Here is an 18,482-nt window from a genome sequence, read left to right on the forward strand (position 1 = left end):
TTTTATTGGGCTAAAAATCTTGCATATAACAAGTATAAACAATGTAAAAATTATAAACAATATAAAAATTACAGAAACAAATGTTTCATTACAATTTTAAATTATAAACAATTATAAAGTGTAAAAAAAAAAGTCTACTTGAAAACATTGGATAATGACCAAAAGTAGGCAGAAACTGGAGGGCCAGCAGCAAAAATAGTAACAATGCATCACAGGATTTTAACATACCTAGATGAATTATAGATGACAACAATAGCAAAAAGGATGAGATTGTAAATGTAAATATATCACTACAAAGGTCTTACATCTTATATGAAGTGGTAAAATATTAACTCTAAGTAGACTGTTTTAAGTTAAGGATGCATATTGTAATTCCTAAACAACTGAAAATCAATGCAATGTAGAGCTAATACATTGAGATATTCAAGTAGAATATTAACAGATTTTTTTATTTTAAAAACAGAAAAAGAGGATGAGAAAATAATTAGAACAAAGAGAAAATAAATAGCAAAATGGTAAAACCAAGTACAACCAAACCAATAATTACATTAAATGTGCATGGACTAAAAGCTCCAATTAAAAGATAGAACCAGAGGAACCTGGGTGTCGTTGGTTAGGCATCAGACTTCAGCTCAGGTAGTGATCTCAGGCTCTCTGTTCAGCGGGGAGTCTGCTTGTCCCTCTGTCCCTCCCCCTCCCCCTGCTCGTGCTCTCTCTCTCTCTCTCTCAAATAAATGAATAAAATCTTTAAAAATAAATAAAAGATAGAATGTGTCAGTATTGACTGATTTTTTTTTTTTAAAGATTTTATTTATTTGACACAGAGAGACATAGCAAGAGAGGGAACACAAGCAGGGGGAGGGGGAGAGGGAGAAGCAGGCTTCCCGCTGAGCAATTCCTAACTATGTGACATATGTAAAAGACACAGGCAATTGGGAAGTCAGAGAATGGAAAATAATATATTATTCAAACAAGTATCAAAAGAGCCATAGTATTATAGTATTATATTGAAAATAGACTTCAAGACAGGGAGTACTACCAGAGAAAAAGACATCACTTTATAGTCAAAAGGGTCAATTTGTGAGAAAAACATAAAAAACCATAAATGGGTATATACCTGATAATTGGTCTTCAAAATGCATTAAGCAGAAACTGACATAATAATAGGAAGAGAAAAATCCACAATCATAATTAGAGATTTTAATAAAAAAAAGAAAAAAGAAAAAAGAATATAGAGATTTTATATGCTTCTGTAATTGACAGAACTAAACAAAAAAAAATCACTAAGGATACATAACTGAAAAATATCAAAGCTTTGGACTAACTGATATATAGAACACTATATTCAACAAGTGTAGAACACGTATTTTTTCCTTCTCCTAGTGGTGTAAGTTTACTAGTTCTAAAAACTTCTTGTATATTCTAGGCTTGAGTAAATGAATAAATATACTAACGATAATGGGAGCAAGATTTCTGTTGGAAAAGGCATTATAAATAAGGAAAGAGTGAATACTAGAATTTAATCTGCAGGGGTATTAGATTAGAATCAGAGGTTTTGGTATGAACTCATATATGGAATACATGTAACACACACACACCACACAACCACAATTTTCTAGCCCTGGTGAGTGGTGCTGGGGCAACAGCAGCAATGAGCACATCTGTTTGAAAATACCATTCTCCAAGAGGAACCAGGGTTCTGTGGGAAAATGGCCAATTCCAGGGAAAAGACAGGATAAGCCTGGAACATTTATTAGCCCTGGAAAATAAGGAAGTGCTCAGAGAATAATGGGAACGTATCAGAACTCAGAAATTAGTTTGAAGGGCCTTCCACTGTACTGGCCTGGAACAACTGGAAAATCAAAATTCATAATAAAAGGATTAAAAAACATTGAATAATATAAAAATCAGTCAAAGGGGCGCCTGGGTGGCTAAGTCGTTAAGCGTCTGCCTTTGGCTCAGGTCATGATCCCAGGATCCTAGGATCGAGCCCCGCATCGGGCTCCCTGCTCAGCGGGAAGCCTGCTTCTCCCTCTCCCCCTCCCCCTGCTTGTGTTCCCTCTCTTGCTATGTCTCTCTGTGTCAAATAAATAAAATCTTTAAAAAAAAAAAATCAGTCAATACTGAAATAAATGAGAAGGGAAAACTTTCCTTACAGAATGCCAAGTAATAGATATAGAAGAAATTAAGTTAGAAAATCATCAATGGATGCCAAAACTGGTGAGTTTGTTGAGGAATGGGATATTCAGAGAATCAAAGTATCTCCCTGATTAAGTAAAAAGGAAAAGCAGTAACTTTATAGTGGGGAAACCTGGTGGTCATCACTGTAACAAACTCGAAATGTTTTCAGCACCAGCTTCACCGAAACAAACGGATTATCCTGACCCTCTGTATTGGAGGTACTGAAGACACACCTCTGCTTTGGCTTTCCTGCCAAAAATGTATAACCTCAATCTAATCCTGAGAAAACAGACAAATCCAATTTTGTGAGACGGTCTATATAACTGGCCTGTATGCCTCAAAAATGTTAGTCAAGACAAAGAAAGGCTCAGGAATTGGAAATTAAACAGACATAACACCTAAATACAATGAGGAATCTTAGAATTACTTGATCCTGGACCAGGGGAAAAGAGCTAGAAAGGACATTATTGGGACTATTGACAAAATTTGAATATGGACTACAGATTAATGGCATCATATTGATGCTAAATTTCCTGATTTTGATCATTATACTGCAGCTCTATGTTCGTGAATATTCGTATTCTTAGGAAATACATACTGAAGTATTCAGGGGAAAGGGCCACAATGTCTCTAACTTCTTCTCAAATTGTTCAGAAGAAAACAAGGATAATAAAGCAAATGGAGCTAAATTTCCTGGAATTTTTCTGTAAAAATTATATATTTTTATTTATTTTATATATGTATACATATATTTTATATGAATTTTAAAATATTAAAAAACTAGCTAAAAATGAGACAGAGAACACACAACAAAATGCTCCATCTCATTAGCAGAGAAATATAAATTAATACCACACAGATACATCATTTTATGTCCAGCAGAAAGGCACATTTTTTAAATCCTGCCAATGCCAAGTCTGACAAAGATACGATTAAGTGCAAGTTTGTACACCTACTTTGAAGAACAAGACAGCCTTAATCTTCTGCACTTTCTACCCAGCAATTCTATTCTAAAGGGCATTAGAGGCTAAAGCATAAGAGCGACAGTGTTTGGGAACGGGATGTTCGAAATGGCATTATTCCATATAAAACGAAACAAGTATCTTCACAAGACAGGGTAAATAAAATCATGATAGATGCATACGATATTATATGGCAGCAAAAACAAATAGCATTTTGGATGAATGAGGGAAATCAAGAGTGAAAAAGCAAGCAATAGGTGAGTGTACAGTGTTCTATTTTCCTAAAATTCAAGTACTAGTAAACAATGCATTGACTAGGGATACATGTGGTCAAATATATATGAATGTAAAGGAATGATGAACACACCGCTCAGAACCATGATTTCCTCTTTACCTCCTTACATAGTCAAGCGAAGCAGATGAAGAGCACCACTGAGTATTGCTTTGTGTTTTTGAAGATTTTTTTTTTAAGTAATCTCTACACCCAATGTAGGGCTCGAATTTAAAACCCTGAGATTTAGAGTCCCATGCTCCACCAACTAAGCCAACCAGGGGCCCTGTTGTGTGTTTTTAGATAAAGGATGGTTTCTCCAACGTTACGTGATGCTTCTAATTTATAAAGAAGTAGTAGATAAATATTCCACCAGAATGAACACTTCTTAAGCGCAAGAATTATTGTTTTGTTCAGTTATATCCCTGGTACCGACAATACTGCCTGGCACAGAGTAGGTATATAAAAGAATATAATCTTTAGAATGTATAAAATATTACATTAAAAAAGTGAATGAACAGATATGCCTCACCTAAAGATGGTGGGAAAAATGAAGATAAGAGGGATTCAAACTATGCAGACATCAAACTGCCCTTGGACAGGTAAAGTGAATCATCACTTCAGGATCAAACATTCTGATCCTGATGACTGATTATGAAAGAAAGACTCAAGGGCAAGAGAACTAAGCTCGCAGTTGAATGGGGACTGGCAAACTGAATTTAACAAGAAAGCAGGAACTCTTAGAGCCATATTAACACTCCCATCACTGTAAGGAAATGACACTTTCACTAAGGCTAGACGGAGACCCGGGGTTGCTCGAACTGTTCAGAAGACAAAGGCAAATAGTGAAGAGAACTCTCCTGAATAAAACTTCCAACAAATGACAATTCAGTACTGACTGGTGCTCCAGCTAGCCCCAGCCAGCCTGGTTCTACCCTGACGTGGCCAGCTTCTGTTTATTAGGAAGCAGAAATGCAGAAAGCACACGCCCACAACCTCTTCCTGCCTGCTGACCGACCCCTGTAGATGGAAAACCAGAAGGGCTTTCCCTGCTGCTTCGGGAGAAGCTGCTCTGAGCTGTCTTAGGGCAATTCCATCAAAGCATACTATGAGTTCCTATCAGACAAAAGACAGTTTTCTCTAGAGGCGGAGGTAGTCATGGAAGGCTCACCACACTGCCAGTCTACCTTCCTTGTTGTGTTCACCTTCTATCACGTCTAGGTCCTGCCTGCCCTCCATGCATCTGACCGTGGGCGGTACCCTAGAGCCTGAACGAAGCCTTCATTCAGGTGGGTGGGAGATCACCTCCCAAGGGGAAGGACGGAAGGCATGTGCAGTGTTTTGTGAAAGGCTGACAGGGCAGTGGGAGAAGAACATCAGGACTCCAAAGAGTGAGGACCCCTGCTGTAAACAGCTGCCTGTGACGGGGACGGCTGGCTCCTGGGCCGTGGTCAGCCTGCAGGCCAACTCCCGCCCACCGGCCAATGCCTTGGCTGGCCTTCACCTGCCCCAGCGAGGACACAGTGTGGAAAGGGCCTTGGGAGCTAGGTCCAGCTTCACACAGGAAGCAGTTCAGGGCTTTCCAATGACAGTTTAGAGTTTGTCTTTTCAAAATGAGGAATTCTCAAATATCTGCCATCTATGCAAGGAAAAGTTCTCAAAAAATTTATTATAAAAGAGAACAATGACAGAATATAAGCTTACGCATTAATATTTACATTATATTCAAAATATATTACAGCTTTAATTTATGAACAGAAATATCCTGTCTTTTCTTCTTTTTCTTTTCTGTTTTCTTTGCATCGCTGATTTGCATTTTTACTTGATCTTGTAATTTGGAAAAGAATGCTTGAGATGACTTTAAGGCTTTGTCTTTACCTTCATCCTGCAATTAAAAATAATAACACACTTACGCTATAAAATCTGCTTATGAGTAAAAAAAGCCAAATGATTTCACCAGTGTACAAAGTATAAAAATCCAGAAACTAAGAATAAATTATGAAAAATCACACCAGTTAGCACAGATGTATTCTATGAGCTCTATGCTGCTGCGATGTTCTTGTAACGTTAAGGGAGGAGGGAGTGGAAGACAAGGGCTGCCAGGCCCCAGGTGCCGTGAGGGCCCAGAGTTCGGGCTGTTACCCCCGCCAGGCGCCAGTGGTCTCGCACCGTCAGGCGGGCGGTGTCACCCACTGCCTGCCACCGCCTTCCCCACGAGGGCCCCCTGCAGCGGTTTTCTTTCCTGCATCCTTACCTTTAGTAGTGAAGCTCTGCCTGTCTTGGTCAGCTGTTTTAACTTCTCAGAAGCCACTGCCTTCGTGTATTTCTCCGCTTGGTCTGGGTGGTTCTTTTCAAGCAGTTTTCTCCGCTTTTCCTTCTCTTTTAGTTTCATATGCTTCTGATATTTCTTTTTCCTCCTTTCTCGTTTCTTGTCTGTAGCTGTTTTTTCAGCAGCAGTTTTTACATCTCCGGCTTTATTTTTTTCCTATTAAAGGTAACCACCAGCATACCAGTTAATCCAACTTAACACAACTCGGAAATGGGAGGAGTAGCAATTCCACAGAGCATGGCCAATGGGCTATACCTATCGCCAAGAGTTGAGTAACCAGTACCCATCTGCACCCCATAGAGCTTTGGGAGCTCAGCTCTTTAAGACCTGGAATGCATTCTTTGACAAAGCAGACTCTTACAGTGGCAGTTCAGCTCCCAAACTACATCGCAAAGGTAGCCTGGAGAGCTGGTTTATCCTGCTGACAGTCCCAGAAGCAAGCCCCCTCCAGCACTTAAGACTCCAGATGGGGGGGCGCCTGGGTGGCTCAGTTGTTACGCGTCTGCCTTCGGCTCGGGTCATGGTCCCAGGGTCCTGGGATCGAGCCCCGCATCGGGCTCCCTGCTCCGTGGGAAGCCTGCTTCTCCCTCTCCCACTCCCCCTGCTTGGGTTCCCTCTCTCGCTGTGTCTCTCTCTGTCAAATAAATAAATAAAATCTTTAAAAAAAAAAAAAAAGAAATCCTTTTAAAAAAAAAAAGACTCCAGATGGGCTTTAGGGACAACCTCGGAGCTAAGCTGCAGAGGACAGCCACTGGCTGGCAGGAGGGGCTCCCAGAAATGGAAGGGAAACATCTATCCAGGAGGATCAATGTCCTCTCTCTCCCCCCCAGCTGCCAGCTTATCCCGCCAGGGCCGTCACCTGCAGAGCTGGCAGAGGTCCTGCAGGGGTGGGTGTGGGTGCAGCAAAGCAAGTGCAGAGGGACAAACAGCCGTGCTGCCAGGCCTGCCGGGAAGATGAGACCTGGCAGAAACCACTGTTTCTGTGTGTAATGCATGACTCCAATGTTCATGAGCCAGGGATTGCCTACATTTGGTTACATCCAACTTCTTCTAATAACCCAAATGTTCTATTCTAGACACTGATTCCATTGTTGATAAGCATTAAACGGGTACAACAATGGGGGAAAATGCTGATATTAAAGGACTGCTAGCATATGAGCAACATAAACCATTTATTTTAACCCAACATCACTGCTAGTATTCAAGTTGGATTATAACAAGATACAGACATCGGATATTTACAAGAAGCTTTTATAATAATTCTCATACCTGTACCTCATAATATCTGATTACAGAAGACTGATATTTCAATACTGTGAAATACTATTAGTTTGACTATACTTAGAAACTGCTGATACATTAGAATAAAAGCTACAAACTCCAGGATAATGACATTGAATAGAAATCTAGCTATAAACAACTAATTTATATATATATATTGCTAAATGTTTCAACACTGGTTTCTTACCTTGACTTCCTCTGGGGCCAGGAGAGCTGCGTCACTCACGCTCACTGGGGCTACCTCCTCCATGGTTATGGCCGGCAGATTTGACACAATTTTAATCTCTGGAACAGGCTAGAAAAGTGACAGTACGTTTAAGAGGAAGTCAGAAATAGTCCTAATATAAAATATTTATATTGCGAAACTATTTTTCTTACTATCCTTTAAAATTGACTTTACTATTATTTTTATGTAGTGGTTCATCACTTACATACAACACCCAGTGCTCATCACAACAAGTACCCTCCTTAATAGCCATCATCTATTTAGCCCACCCCCCATCCACCTCTCCTCCAGAAACCCTCAGTTTGTTCTCTATTGTTAAGGTGTGACCCTATTAATTTAAAGCATAATACATAAAATACTTTATGGCGGGCGCCTTGGTGGTTCAGTTGGTTAAAAGTCTGACTCAGTTTTGGCTCAGGTCATGATCTCGTGAGTCATGAGATTAAGTGCCCTATAGGGCTCCATGCTCTGTAGGGAGTCTGCTTGAAGATTCTCTCTCTCTGCCCCTCCCCCCACTCACTCACTCACTCTCATATAAATAAATCTTTTACAAAAGCTCTCCTAGGTTTAAAAAAAATAAAAGTTTATGGAGATTATTTAAAATGTGAGATGGTTGATAGCAAAAATCTTAAGCTAACTGGAATGATGGCAGTGTTGGTGGGCATTCCTGCTTGAGGAATCTTGGTATCTGAGTACTTGAGGGTCTTCTCTGTCTCACTGCTGCACCAAGACGACCTATTTCTACACGTTTGCAGGACATTTCTGCCATATTCAAACACCAGTTCTTTTGCCTACTGCACTAAACTATTCCCATCTGCCACGGATGTGGACATTTTCCAACAATCCTATCTAATGTTAAATAAATAGATTTTTGTGAATATTATCCTGCCTTTGGTCACAGAAAAAAGGCCAGCTATAAGAAATATATAGAAAAAGATGCAAGGAAAAATGCTTATCAGAACAAGAGTCAAAAATAGGCTACTTGATAAACAAATTTTCTCATCTTCCAGCTACTGAAAACCTAGCTTTACAAACAAATGTGAGATGATACAGAACTGCTTTGGAAAACTAAAACGGTATTGAAGTAAATCAAACCTATTAATTGTAAAAAGGAGAAATGTTATGCAATATTAACTGAAGAGCCTTTTTTTGTTTGGAAAGAAATGCCCAGGAAAGACAGAAATTAAAACAAGCTTCATACTGATCATGGTAATAACAGGACACCAGTGATTATTTACCTAACACTTACACTAATGCTCTTTGCATCTAATTCTTGCACATCTCTGAGGAGCACCAGGGGGCAGGGACAGGGGCTCTGTCGCTTAAGTGGAGTAAAAGATGGAAGTGTGCCCTGGAAAGAACACAGGACTGAGGAGAGAGGGGCTCTACTGCAGAGAGTGTCACTGACTCCCCTTCACACACCCCTTTTCCTTACCGCAGTCCTGGCCATATGACAATCAACTAGCAGATGTGTGCCCCAGGAAATTTCAGAGAGAACAACAACAAGTCATTCACACAACAGGATCCTGGATCCTAACAGGAAAAAATGTCAGAGTCTGAAAGAAATAATTTCTTCCATTGGACCACTGTTTACTTATTTATTAGGAACATTGTATTCCATTCTACAATTTAAAGAGAAATATAAAGAAAATGGGAGATAGCCCAGAAAATAACAACAACACAAAAAATGATGAATGGTCAACAGGGTTTAAGGAGATCATGAAATATGAAACTGAATATGAAAAAAAAGTTCATATTAAGGGGAATCTGTACCGAAAATTCTGTATTTCTGAAGAGGAATAAGAAAGGCTTTCAAACTGTGTCATGTAGGCCCAAATACATTCCCTCCTTCTTCAATTCCCAAGGTTCCAAGGAAGGTCTGAGTACTTCCCCATGTCAGGCTCCGTGTTAGTGTGATGGACACAGCAGGGAAACAGCGGTGAACAAAACACGTTTGTGCTGGCTTGGAAACGAGTAGAGAACGATCGGCAATCGACCAATGGCGATCACAGTGCTATGAGGGAAATGAATGCAGGGAGGAGGGAGACGGCATTCAACCTGACACCCCAGAGATAGGAAGGAGCCAGCCATGGAAAGAAGGAAGTACAGCCTAACAAGCAGAGGAGAGCCCAGCAGGAAGGTGTGAGGAAGGGGGGCGTCCTGCCCCACTGAAGGCACTGGAAGAAGACCAGTGTGGCTGGGGGCAGAAAGCTGTGGAGACCAGAGGGGTGAGAGGGAGCCAGATCACGTGGGGCCTTGTAAGGCACAGGAAGGGATCATGTTCTTCACATCAATAACTTTTCACAGTAAGACCTGCTGGCCAAGGGGGGTTGAGAATTCCTCTCTTTTCTTCATCTATTACCTAGCCTACACTAGGCGTTTTGGTATCTAAAGATGGCTCCTGCCACCAAAAACTTACTGTCATAAATTACACCTGATTAACCAAAAACAAAAAAAAAAAGCAGGTGATAAATGCTGAGTGTCTGAAAAGACAAGATACTCACACATGACAAAACACCTAACCATCAAAGAATCAGAAGGATTTTGGTGATTACCTTTTCTGTATAGATGAAAAGTGAAGCAATTTGCCTAATTCACAAAGCTAGTTAGGGGCAGAATCAAATTCAGGTTTCTGACTTCTAGACTAGTCCCTGAAATTCATGATACCTCATTTCTAGAAAACACAAGGGACACAAAGGGGCAATAGGTGAGCAAGTACCAAAAGGATGGCACAGCATGTTTCATGGGTTCACAGAGGATAGTGAGAAGGAAAGGAAGCTCTAAAAAGTATAGAAGCACTGAGCCAAGCGTGGGGGAGTCAGACAGACAGACAAGATCACTGGAGATCTGGGCCTGGTGCGGGGAACATGATGCAACGGGGAGAACACGGACCCAGTTAGATCCAACCCTCCCAATGTCCTAATAAGCCTTGGTTTCCTCATCTGTAAAACAGAAAGACTACTATCTGCCTTAGTGTTTTGTGGATGAAGAGTTAATGGGCAGGGCCACTACCATCATCAATCCCAACTTTAGTCCTCCTCACAAGATCAACTAACTAGCAACTATCCATAGATGAGATAGCACTGGGAAAATCCCAGAACTGGAGGGTGAGGCTAAAGCAACCCTCCGGACCACAGAGACTGAGAAGGACTACATTAGAAGGGTAGGAGAGGCTACACTCTCACCATATCTCCCTCTCCCAGGCCAGCACCATGCCCCATTGAGACCTGGCCTATGGTTTCTCCAGTGGGAAGGGAGCCCAAGGTGGCATTCCAGCTCCCCACAATTGCAGGACACTTCTGGGCAGGCCCAATCACGTCTGTGTCACGGGGATTGTGGAGGGAATCTGTGGGGCTTGACCACTGAGAATCAGACTGGGATGAAGAACAAGGGCAGGGCTTCTAGCAACCAGTGCTTGGATCTTGGCAGACTGTTGCTCCTCGCAGGAGTGTTCAAGTCGAGATCCCAGCCTGCAGCCTTGCCCATCTGCAGAGCCAAGCTGGTGCTCCTGTCTGGCTCAAAGAGATATCTCCACCCCCAAGATCACTGCAGCATTATTTACAACAGCCAAGTCATGGAAACAATAGAAGTGTCCATCAACAGATGAAAACAAAGATACTACGGTGCATATATAAATACACGCGCAGGCACGCGCAGTGGAATACCATTTAGCCATAAAAAGAAGGAAATCCTGCCATTTGTGATAACACTGATGGACCCTGAGGGCATTACGCTAAGTGAGATAAGTCAAACAGAGAAAGACAAATACTGTGTGATCTTGTTAGGCAGGAAACTAGGCGCGCAATAGGAGGATGGACCTTAGATGTCCTGCCAGAGCCCTGCCCAGGGACCGCCACATTCTACCCATCTAGCAGTAGGTTTAGTCTTTATTTGACCTATGTCTCTAGAATAGAAATGTTGTGGTTGCCCACTCTTGCAGGCACTTAGAATACATTTTGGAAAGGACATGAATACCTGGCTAATTATTAATAATCCAGGCCTGTCACTCAAATGTTGCCACCCTAGGACCCTCCCAAAAGAAAAAAATGATATAAGCCCACACCCCAGAGTTTCTGGGGCCTTTGTCTCTCTTGACTGGCCCGCTCCTCCCTTGGAGTGTATTTTAATAAAACTCTGGGACCCTGGGATCATGACCTGAGCCGAAGGCAGACACCCAATGACTGAGCCACCCAGGCGCCCCTAACTAAACTTACCGTGGTAATCATTCCCCAATATACACACCCAGGTATGCCATGCCTTTCAAAAGTTCACACTAGGCCACGTTGCTTTCACAAAAAGACCTACGTTAGTACCTGTTTTTGTTAACTGACAGATATCTGAAAAGAATTTTCACTTTTATAAAAAAAGTGAAAGCAAAAATAGCATTCAGCATCTGTTCTGCAGTGAGCGGCCCTGCCCAGCTCCTTCCTCAGGAACTACACCTGGTATCTCAGCATCAAGCCACCATAGCTTTAAACAGTGTCTGTGAGCATCTGTGCTTTATCTCAATTTATTTGTGCATCCATTACGAGACTGGTCCTAAAGTATCAGAAAAGCCTAGAACAGGTTATTTTGGGGGTCTGAAAAGCTAAAAAAAAATTCCATTTAATTAATGGTAATCGCTTTTTTGCTTTACCCCATTTAGGTTTGTGAAAGGTTTTATAGGAACATTTTGCTTTCTGGTGGTGGGGGAACCTATATTATCAAGCCACTGTTATACATCTTAAACTTACACAGTGTTACATGTCAATTATATCTTAATAAAATTGGGGAAAAGGGGTTAACATACATAAAGAACTTAATATGGCAAATAGCAGGTATTCAGAAAATACCAGGTACAGACATTACAAGTCTCCAGACGAACCACAGGAGGAAAATACAACTGAAGGCTGAACAACAAGAAAAGAGTGAGAAATGAAGAGACCCCGTGGCTAAGACTTTAGGTTCTGGCAAGGGCCCATCTGGAGATCAGGGTCGATCAGCAGAGGAAGCCAGAACTGTCTAGGACTAGAAATTCCTACAGGTTTATATCCTAAAACCAAACAAAGAGCTAGCCCCACAGAAGCTCAAAGAGGAATTAAGGTCATATCTGCTCTGACTACACACAAAATTGTTAACACACTTACTGGTTTAGGGATGAAGTGAAAGTTTGAGAGGGCATCCAATTTTAAGAAGAGGGAATCCATCATCTTCTGAATTTCTTTGTGCTCTGGATTTTCTTCTTCTGCTGTTTTTTGCTTAGGAAATAAGTTCAACAACATCAGACTGAGCAGCTTAATACACATCATAGATAAAACACAAGGGTCAATAAGGGTATGTCCCCACTTCTCATCATCAAGGCTTTGGCTTCAAGACACATTACAAGGCAGAACCAAAGTTATCAATACCATGACAGTGCCAGCACCAGCCAAAGAAGCAATGTGGTGTGCATTTTAGGAGCTGCAGCAGCCCCTCCCTCTACGATTCAGAACTTACAATTTAATCCCCTTGGCATTTACTTCTGTCAAGAACTAAGCCACTCCCACTCAGACGGCTACCATTAAAAGAAAGGGGAGCTGGGTAACAAGAGTTGGATGTTGAGGAATTGGGAACTGTTGTGCACTGTTGGGGACGATGTAAATGGTGCAGTCACAATGGAAATGAATGAGGCAGCTCCTCAGAAAGTTAAACAGAGAACTGCCATATGACCTGGCAATTCCATCCTTAGGTAAATACCCAAGAGAATTTAAAAAGAGGTTCTCAAACACATGTAAACATCTGTTCAGAGCAACATTATTCCCAATAGCCAAAAGGTAGAAACAACCCAAATGCTCACAATCCCCTTTTCCCTTTGCCCATAATGCTTATTCTAAAAGGCTAAGACTGTTTTTATTTGCTTTTTTATTAAGGCATAACAAAAACAAAACAAAACACACCAGAATGGGGAAGTGACTGGCTCTTTGCCTCCACAACCCTGATGCCAGAGATGCACTGGAGTCGGTTTCCAATGTCTGTCATCAGAGCCCGCCTTCAGCCACATCTAAGCACTTGCCAGTGCTTCTTTATTTTAACTTAACTCATTTTTTTATCCTGAACATGTTGTTTGCCTCATCCCAGATAGTAATGGCTGTGAAATCATACACATACAACTAGAAGTTCATTCACGTGCTGCGTACCATCAGCTTGCTTACTACCTCCAGGATGGATACAAAACTTCGGAAAATACTCATCATCATCCCCAGATGAACTCTTAATGGAATGGCTCTAGAATTAGCCTAAATTAAGTCCATGCTCAAAAACTTGTGAACTGGGGGCGCCTGGGTGGCTCAGTTGGTTAAGCGAATGACTTCGGCTCAGGTCATGATCTTGGGAGTCCCAGAATCGAGTCCCGCATCGGGCTCCCTGCTCAGCAGGGAGTCTGCTTCTCCCTCTGACCCTCCCCCCTCTCACGCTCTCTATCTCATTCTCTCTCAAATAAGTAAAATCTTTAAAAAAAAAAACAAAAAAAACCTTGTGAACTGGCTGCTGAATTCTGAGACATAAATAAAACTAGTATTTACAGGGCTGGTATAGCTGTCGTGTTACATATTTAATTTTTAACTCTCATCATTACAAAATGCTTTCTCTATTTACTGAACCCTCTCAAAGTAGCCAGGCAACGTTCAATGACATGTTCCTTCAACTACCACTTTGGGTTGCAAAGCAGCCAGGAAGAATTAATTCAAATCTTTCCAGATCTTCAACTTAACAGTGGCATCCAGGGCACTGATGGCTATTGCTGCTAAAGTGACATTAATTAATCAAATCTGGCAGGAATCTTAAATGGCTTTTGCAAATAAAAACGCCATCTCATCCCCAAGCACATACTGACCACATCCTCAATAAATCAAGTGTGAAGAAATAATTCAATCACTATACTGGTAATATATTATTATTGGAAATACGACTTTGCCCTATTTAACCAGGTATTTTTTTAAGAATCTAAGTGAAAAGAAACAAGAATCAAAAACCAAATAACCCACCAGACCAAAAATCTGAATGAATTTCACAGATAATGTTCTATCAGTAACTTCTAAAGTATTAATGAAAACTGATTTTAAAATTGTAGGACTACTATAATAATTGCTGGAGAGTAATTAGCTGTGGAACAATTAGGTGACCAATGAATAATTGCAAAATAAGCTCTCCTACCCCCTCAAATTCAGTGGCAATATTATAACCCCTCTATCCCTAACATACTGTCTCACATTTAAATGAGGTGAACCAAGAGCTCAAGATTTATTTCATGAATTTCAGCCATCAGGGTGGAACCAGTAGAACTGATTCTCTACTTCTCTTTTTTTAATAATGATGGCTTTGCCTTCTGGGCTTCCTTACCTGGTTGAGTTTGATGTACTCCTGCTCATAAATTTCAGCGAGGCTCAATTTGCTCTTCTCATGGTCTAACGCTAAACGTTTTTTATATTCATATGCATCCTCTTTAGGTCTTTCTTTACGTACTACATCATCCCAAGCCTGCAATGTACAAGTTGGAAGGCACATAAATTAACAGAATCTATCATTTCATTCTAGGCTCACATAAGACTCTTCCCCTGGAATATTTATGGTCAATCCAGAGTAAGCAAATTATAGCAAAAAGTAATTAATTTCAACCTGCAAAATGACTATTCAAGTCACAAAAAAATAAGTACTAATGAAAAGCAAAGAGAGCATTACTTAAGTTTCCTTTTTGTTTTTGTTTTAAATGCATCTTTCTCCTGGTTACCAACTTTAATTCCCCATTTCCCCATCATGGTTTGTTTAAAAATCAATACTTTTTGTTTGTCTTGTTGCATTCAAATTTAAGGATAGTCCACATATAGTATCTACCCTTCAAACTCTTCCTATTTGGAGCAAACATACACGTTTTAAAGCCATCCCTTATTGTACATGTCACACACCCTATTTTATTCTAAGTTCACAAAATAAGATCAATTCTTTCTTTTCCCATGTGATTGATATTTATTGAACACCTCTGTAGCAGAGTGTGTAGATGCCCTGCTTCATATCCCTGGACCATTTCTGAGTTCACCTGTAGCTGCAGGGAAACCATGTCTGTACATGCTGACAGCTTCCCATATCAAGCTGGGACTCTGCTTATCCTGTGGGTTTCTGGAATGCCAGGGGATCTTGCCTGCCTGTGCTCAAGGCAGCTCTGAGGTGTCTAGCACGTAACACCTCCAGAGGCAGCTCCTGACCCATTAGGGACTGAGTTTAGTGGATAAATATTCCAGCAGATCCATTCCCGGTGGGGTAAATCTGAGACAAATTCTACATAGATCCTCAGGGGTCCCCAGCAGGTTTCATTCCCAGTTGCCCACTGTGATGGTTAATTTCACGTGTCAATTTGACCGGGTGAAGTGATGCCTAGATGGTAACACATTGTATCTGAGTATGTCTGTGTGGCTGTCTCTGGAAGAGATCAGTATCTGAACTAGTAGACTGAGTAAAGAAGATGCCTTCACTAATGCAGGTGGACATCATCCAATCTACCGAGGGCCCAAACAGAACAAAAAGTGGGAGGGAGGGTGAATCTGCTCTCTACTTGAGCTGGGACATCCATCTTCTCCAGTCCCTGGACATCAGTGCTTCTAGTTTTCAGACCTTTGGACTCGGATTGGAACTTTATCACCAGCTCCCCTGGTCCTCAGGTCTTGGGACGCAGCATTCCTGGTTTTCTGCTTGCGGATGGCAAACCATGGGACTTCTCAACCTCCATCATCACATGCATCCTTTCCTTCCTCATTTGGGGTTATTGAAACACTTTTCAGTATTCGATTTTAATGTATCAATTGTGTTTTTGATTATATTCCTATACTTTTTAAGTGGTTGCTCTAGGGATCTAAGATCAATTCTTAAAACAAAAACTTTGCTAGGTTTTTTTTTTTTTAAGATTTTATTTATTCATTTGACACAGAGAGAGAGAGAGAGAGCACAAGCAGGGGGAGCAGCAGGCAGAGGGAGAAGCAGACTCCTCGCTGAGCAGGGAGCCCAATGCAGGGCTTGATCCCAGGACCCTGGGATCATGACCTGAGCTGAAGGCAGACGCTTAACCCACTGAGCCACCCAGGTGCCCTTTTGCTAGGTTTTTAACATTTGAAAAAAAATAAACCCTTTATTTGTCCCAGCAGATACTGTGCCTAGATGAAAGGTCCCAAGTATGACCACATCAGGTCGGAACCAGTCACCACACCTATCACCCTCCACCAGCTTCACCAGGCACCAACAGACAGGTGAACAAGGGGCAAGGAAGATCGGCAGCGGCTCTGGCCGCCCCCTTCTCCTCATGAACAACTGCCCATCTTTCCAGAGCACTAGCGAAAGGCAGTGTCTCACACAACAAAAGCAACAACAAAAAATGTGGATAGTGTATACTTAGTAGTAGACTTCAGGGTAGATTTAGGGCTTTAAATGAAGAATTGATGGGCGCCTGGGTGGCTCAGGTGGTTAAGCATCTGCCTTCGGCTCAGGTCATGATCCCAGGGTCCTGGGATCGAGTCCCGCATCGGGCTCCCTGCTCCTTGGGAGCCTGCTTCTCCCTCTGCTTCTCTCTCTCTCTCTCTCATGAATAAATAAATAAAATCTTTAAAAAAAAATAAAAAATAAAAAATAAATGAAGAATTGATACAAACAAAATTTCTATGAAAACAAAGAAGAGTGATGGTCCCAAAATAGTCTCATACTATTTCTAAAAATTTCAGTGAATTTTAAATTGTTAAGTTTCATTCTTACTGACCTGATCTCTTATCCTCTGCTTAATGATATCTTCCAGTTGAAGGGTGGTTTCCTCTGTGATCACAGGTGCTAAGGGAAATATAACATGTACTCATTAGGTAGGTGTAAACTAGACCAGTGGTTCTCAAAGGGTGGTTCTTGAACCAACAGCATCAACACCTGGAAACTTGTTAGAAATGTGAATTCTTAGGCTCTATCCCACACCTACTGAATCAGAAAGTTGGGGGTGAGGGTGGAGAAGGGCCACCCTATCTGTGTTTAAGTAGCTCTTCTGATGCTCCCTCCAGTTTGAGAACCACCAAACTAGAGAGTATCTGGTAATAAGCGCTAATACTTTTAGTCCATGCACCTGGGTACTCTCCCCATCTTTTTTATTCTCTCTAGAACTGGATAAAATGGAAATTCATTTTGACTTCACAGGTACAAGAAAGAATTTGATGAGATGACCAGGCTTTCCGGTTAGAGTACACAATTTGATCGGCAGACAATGACAGTAGGCAATGCACACAGATCACTAGCAGAAATCATAAATTACACATTAGGTACCCTGTAGGCACTAATTAGCATATTACTAATTGCTGGGTGAATTAATAGTACTGTGGCTATGTAAGAGAATGTCCTATTTCTTAGAAGATACATGTAAAAGTACTTAGAGGAGTGAAGAATCATGATATTGGTAAGTTACTTTCAAGTGATTCAGGGGAGAAAAGTACACACACTCGATCACATACATACCCAAGGCAGGGAAAGCAAATATATCAAAATGTTAACTGGTGAATCCAGCTCAACAGCATCTATATGTCTGCTGTACTGTTTTTTCAACTTTTCTGTATGTTTACAAGTTTTTTTTACATTTTTTAAATTAATTTTATTAAGTTAATTATTTTTAAATTAAATTTATTATGTTAAGTTGGTAACACAGATATAATGTGTTACCATCTAGGCTATTAGGTAAGGAAGCCCAGAAGGCAATGGGGAATTAAAGTTGGTAACACAGATATAATGTGTTACCATCTAGGCATCGCTTTCCCCGGTCAAATTGACACGTGAAATAAATTTTATTATACATTATTTATAATGTATAATTAATTATACATCATTAGTTTTTGATGTAGTGTTCCATGATTCATTGTTTGCATATAACATCCAGTGCTCCACGCAGAACGTGCCCTCTTTAATACCCATCACCAGGCTAACCCATCCTCCCACCCCCTTCCCCTCTAAAACCCTGTTTGTTTCTCAGAGTCCATAATCTCTCATGGTTCATCTCCCCCTCCAATTTCCCCCCCTTCATTTTTTCCTTCCTACTATCTTTGTTGTTTTTTTTTTTAACATATAATGTATTATTTGTTTCAGAGGTACAGGTCTGTGATTCACCAGTCTTACACAATTCACAGCACTCACCATAGCACATACCCTCCCAATGTGCATCACCCAGCCACCCCATCCCTCCCACCCCCACCACTCCAGCAACCCTCA

The 18,482-nt window shown here is 41.1% G+C and overlaps 1 protein-coding gene across 1 annotated transcript; it reads right to left on the reverse strand.

Annotated features, from left to right (window-relative positions):
* Window positions 1-5,064: 5,064 nt before the first annotated feature.
* On the reverse strand, window positions 5,065-17,134 carry LOC102731746 (U3 small nucleolar ribonucleoprotein MPP10-like). The gene is made up of 6 exons (XM_081831509.1): window positions 17,005-17,134; window positions 14,607-14,744; window positions 12,377-12,487; window positions 7,212-7,319; window positions 5,669-5,899; window positions 5,065-5,299 (listed from the first exon to the last, which is right to left on the reverse strand). Exons 3-6 carry the CDS (start codon window positions 12,437-12,439, stop codon window positions 5,150-5,152), a joined length of 552 nt encoding a protein of 183 aa, XP_081687635.1. The 5' UTR covers window positions 12,440-12,487; window positions 14,607-14,744; window positions 17,005-17,134; the 3' UTR covers window positions 5,065-5,149.
* Window positions 17,135-18,482: the final 1,348 nt, after the last annotated feature.

The sequence above is a fragment of the Leptonychotes weddellii genome, chromosome 9 (genome assembly GCF_054177405.1).
Source record: "Leptonychotes weddellii isolate Sample4059 chromosome 9, ASM5417740v2, whole genome shotgun sequence".
Taxonomy (NCBI): domain Eukaryota; kingdom Metazoa; phylum Chordata; class Mammalia; order Carnivora; family Phocidae; genus Leptonychotes; species Leptonychotes weddellii.